This window comes from Quercus suber, unplaced genomic scaffold (genome assembly GCF_002906115.3).
Source record: "Quercus suber isolate HL8 unplaced genomic scaffold, Cork oak 2.0 scaffold_462, whole genome shotgun sequence".
In the NCBI taxonomy this organism is placed as follows: domain Eukaryota; kingdom Viridiplantae; phylum Streptophyta; class Magnoliopsida; order Fagales; family Fagaceae; genus Quercus; species Quercus suber.
Window position 1 is genome coordinate 151,198 of NW_027069913.1, and position 5,234 is coordinate 156,431.

Below are 5,234 nucleotides of genomic sequence, written 5' to 3' on the forward strand. Positions count from 1 at the left end.
CTAGAAAAGGTACACATATATTCAAATACAAAAAGACCTACATACTATCATTATCTGACTTTATCATCGAAGGTTCGGTGGCCGGCACCACACCGGTGACCAATTCAGCAAAGTCCCATCTCTTAATCTCATGCAGGTTCCCCGAGGTACCAATGATGCATTCCGTCTAGATGAACATAAGTAGCTAACGATTTTGGCATCATTAGATTCCATGTGCCTTACTTTAATAGTAAGCACCACCATGAGCAACCGCTATTCGGGTTATAGAGGCATGCATGGTTTAAAACATGGAATGGATGCATACAAGGTCCTAGATGTACATACTCATTCTCTTTAATTGGTGTCATAGACATAGGCTCTTTCTCCTTGTTCCCAAGCCCTTAGATGTCCTCAATTAGGAAGTATAGACCCATTATTTTTCCCAGTTTTTTCATCGATGAACTTTATGTCCTTCGCCATTGCCAGCAATTCCAATGGCTTTCTGGCAACACCATCGGTATTGATCAACTCCCCTGAAACCTAACAGTCCATAGAAACGACAAACAACATTTTATTCAGACGTAAGACCACTCAAATGCTTAGCGAATAAGGTATGCATTTTGAAAATGAGATTGTACGTGCATGATTTCCTCCCATGATCATGTAGCTTGGAGGAGCCGGAACCGGATGTAAGACCACTTAAGTGCAAATTAATAGATAACTCAGTGTTTAGTTTCTTTGGTATCGATTAGACTAAAATTTGTTTGACGTATTGAATTTAGACATGCGTTCATTCTTTCTTAAGAGAATTCTACCATAGCATATATGTATTTCTAATTTACAAGTTGAGGGAATGGATCCCTGCTTCCTCTCTTTGTATAGTGTAAGTCCCATGGGACATTATTTATGCCCTATATATGTCACTTTTGACCATGTCATGCAGTGGAGGTTTTAGTGTATGCTACTTTGGCATGTTGCGTATGACCATGGATGATGCAACCTAAAGGGTCATTGGGGGGGGGGGGGGGGGGGGGGGGGGGGTGGGGGTGGGGGGGGGTTGGGGGTGTGGTGGTGAAAGTGATTAATTGGACCATAATTAAATCACATGATGGTGAAGGGAAGACTATTTGGAAACAATTTTGTGTCGTGTTTGTAATCATTAATTTGCTTATTCGATTAACATCAAAGCTGGTAATTAAGTAATGTAACTTCTTGGAAGTTGCAATATAACTGTGGCTACATCATATTTTTTTAGTGGGGCTTCTTTCAATCTTTATAAAAGCATTAGAAGTACTCTAACCCAAAAGATTAAGCCGCACCAAAAATTTATTAACTTTTAAATAGGAAATAGACATAAACAGGGTTTTAATAAATAAATTATCACTGATAATTTCTTTTTAATAATTCGATAGCAGGGGAGGGTGGTTAGCTTTGGATGTTTTTGTTAAAAACAGCAAGAAGTATTACCAATTGATCTACAAAGTTCTTGACACTGATATCAAAAGTTAAAGTTCATTGAAAATAATAAATTTAATTATTTAACCAGTCATTTAATATTAATATTATAAAATTCTTGAGATTTGGGGATCATTTTCCGGCTACACCAAAAACTGATTAGTGTTTTGGTCTAATGATGATAAATAACGCAATCATAAAAAACGGACACGATAGATTGAACTCTATAAAAAATAAATAAAATCAGTAATTATCTCATGAGATACCACCTCCTCCAAGTCTCAATTGTTCCTAGATATTTTAGGTGAGAACCTTTCTTACACGATCTGGATACTTCCAACTATATATCTTGAAAGAAATATTCTCAAGTCAATGGATTAAAAATTTAAAATGCATGAGTATGGTTCCATGGTCTACTTAATTTATATATATGCACAAGTTTGATGAGATTTACGAGGTAAAAATTTATAAGAAATGAAGGTATACCATCTAGCGCTGAACAATAGGTGGTATGTGAAGGCATAGATAAACCCTTATGATGTATTTTGTACATTCATTCGTCGGACTTGGGTGGTGAAAAGGTGAATGATGCACATGCACCACACATGTAATGCGCGAGTTTATGCGTTTTCCTTTTGCATATCTATATATCGTTGAAAAAGGAATCGCCGGGAAGGGAAGGTTGTTCTATTTTTTTTTTTAAATACTGGCGAGCAAGTGGTTAGTGGTTGGTGATAGCACACTACAGCATGATAATTACGTTTGCGCTCTTATTCACAATTTCTCATCAATGTTAGGGTCCACCATAACAGATTATTCAAAAAGGAGCAGATATTGAAATCAATTTTTAAGAAGTAACCATACATTTTGTATTTGTTGTGCTTAACATTTAATCAATTTACATAAACGAGAATCTGTTTATTTTTTTTTTATGCTTATGCTGATTACGATGAGAAAAGTATGCTATGTTTCGGTAATACCAACTTAGTATTTATTTTGGTATTTCCTGCTCAATAAATGAGTAACATTTGTTTTAAAAAAACCACATCAGACTACTCCAATAAATTAATTACAATCTTTTATACTATCAGGAAGATAAATTAATCATCTATTGGAGTAATAAATTAATCACAATATTTTATACTATCGAGAAGATAAATTAATCATCTATTAAAGTAGTTTGATATGATTTTTTAAAATAGGTGTCACTCATTTATTGGTAGGAAATACCAAAATAGATACTGAGTTGGTATTACCGAAACATGATATACTTTCTTGATTACGAGTGGTTTAAGGCTCCCTCCCATTGGGCCAAATCGGAAGACTTTTTATGGCTCAATAAAATGAACCGCTGAACAAAACTGACCTTAAATGTGAAATCAGTTATAATAGTCTCGTATCTTTTTTTCTTTTCTTTTTTTTTTCTTCAGTACATCAATTCGTGACCAAAAAAAAAAGAAAAAAAAAATTCATTCCATTTAGCTTACAAGCAAGAAGACTGAAGCATGATAGTTGAGATGATGTTGACTACTTTGAGGAGAAAACAAGCCAATGACTTTTTATTTCGTTCCCTTTTGTTTTTTCTTTTTTTTTTTAGTATTTTGTTCACTTTTTCTCCCTTATTTTTTTTTTCCTCCCTCTTCTTTCTATTTAATTTTTATAATTTTTCTTTATTAAAAAGAACCATACGAGAGAGAAATGACTCACTAGTCAACATTCAACAGCTTGAAAATTTGGGCACGAAGCACCAAAAATGTCAATGTTACTAAATCCCATTCATATTACAAATCTTATAATATAAATAGAAGCACAACATGCTCTTCCAAAACTCCCCATAGCAACTACTCTACTAGACAACAACACAAGCTCTCTCCTCCCCTCTCTCTCCAACCTTTTAGACATGGTGGAGAAGGAGCAGGTCAGACCACTAGCCCCGGCCACTGACCGCCCTAGCAGTGACCACGATGAGGCTGCCCTACACATACAAAAACTCAAGCATAAAAGATGCATCAAATGTTGTGGCATAATCTCAGCTCTCTTGTTACTCCAAGCGATAGTGGTCATAATCCTAATATTTACTGTGTTCAAAGTTAAGGATCCTATCATCAAAATGAACGGAGTGACAATCACTAAGCTCGAGCTAATCAACAACACAATCCCCAAGCCTGGTGTCAACATGTCTTTAATAGCCAATGTGTCAGTGAAAAATCCAAACGTTGCATCTTTCAAATATAGTAACACCACCACAACACTGTTTTACCATGGCAGTGTAGTTGGTGAGGCACGAGGGCCACCAGGCAAGGCTAAGCCAAGGAGGACCATGCAAATGAATATCACAGTTGATATTATCACAGACAGACTTATATCCAATCCCAATTTGCAATCGGATGTAGGGTCAGGGCTATTGACTATGAGCAGCTATTCAAAAATACCAGGACGAGTGAAAATGTTGAGTATTATTAACAAACATGTTGTTGTGAAAATGAATTGCACCATGACGGTTAATATTTCGAGCCAGGCAATTCAAGATCAGAAGTGCAAGAGGAAGGTTAGACTTTAGGATATGCTTGTTAAAAGCTTAATATATATATATATATATATAGTAGATTTTAGTAAGATAAACACACTATGTGGAAGAATTTTATATGTAGAAATGATCGAATTTTTATTCTTCAGTTTCTACTTTGTAGTTTCTTGCGATGGAGCCTTTTATTTACCCTAAAGTTAATTTTGTTTCTTTTTTTTTTTTTTTTGGTTCCCAATACTTTGCAATCTCTAATCAATTTTCTCCCCCAACTACAACCCTATTGATTTTGGAATGGAAGGTATTCAAGTCTCAAGGTGCTAGTGGTGATTAAATGGCTATGAATTAGTCTTTTATTTTTTTAATCTCCTCATCTTTTCATGTCCTAGCAGTCCAAAGTAAACAAGCTATGCTTGTACTATATTATGAAGATAAAGCTGCAAAATCATTAGTCTATCAATGTTTAATTGAGAACTTCCTCAAAAATCAACACAGCTTGTCTAGTTTATAAGTTGATCATTTTTCACCAAATTGAATATCGTGCAGCGCCCTTGATTTTGAGTAAGTAATATATCTTTTCTTTTTCTTTTTTCATTTTGTGGTTTATCTAACAAAACAATACTACACAGTTAAGCAGTCAATGACACTTTCATTAAAAGTTAAAATCTGGTGTTGAAGAATATTTTGGGATGACTAATGTTGCTAACTACTACTAATTTCATTATGTAAAGTTGTAATTTACAACTATGTGTTTTGTTGGCTTTAATTCCATGCCAAATTTGATTGTAATTATGTACAATCTTTTGTACCCTGTATTTAATGTGGGATTTTATTGTAAGGGTTGTGTGTGAGAGAGAGAGAGAGAGTGTGTGAAGACTCAAGGCAAATTGAAGACTGAAGTGGTTTCGCGGGTAGCTCGCGACTACGCATCCTGCGAAATGATGCATGTGCCCTACATATAACTAGAATACAAAGAGTTAGAATAGGATGGAAATAGCTATGTTTTGTGAGTAGCTCGCGGTAAGGCCTTCCCGTGAGACACTCGTGAAACATTCTGTTTTGCTAGATTGTCTTATCTGATACACACTTTCTGTACCCACACTATATATACCCACATTACCCACATATGTTGATGAGTGCTTCTGGGAGAAAACCCTAACCACAAACCTTGAGAGTTAGAGATTGTTATACCCACAATTCTCTATATAATTACTTGTGGATTTTCCTCTACTCCTACCTCTCCATTTTCATACCATTGAGAGGTTGATAGTCTAAA

At 35.2% G+C, this 5,234-nt stretch overlaps 1 protein-coding gene across 1 annotated transcript; it reads left to right on the top strand.

Annotated features, from left to right (window-relative positions):
* The first annotated feature begins 3,269 nt into the window (after window positions 1–3,269).
* On the top strand, window positions 3,270–4,292 carry LOC112029332 (uncharacterized). The gene has a single exon (XM_024062023.2). It carries the CDS (start codon window positions 3,335–3,337, stop codon window positions 3,992–3,994), a length of 660 nt encoding a protein of 219 aa, XP_023917791.1. The 5' UTR covers window positions 3,270–3,334; the 3' UTR covers window positions 3,995–4,292.
* Window positions 4,293–5,234: the final 942 nt, after the last annotated feature.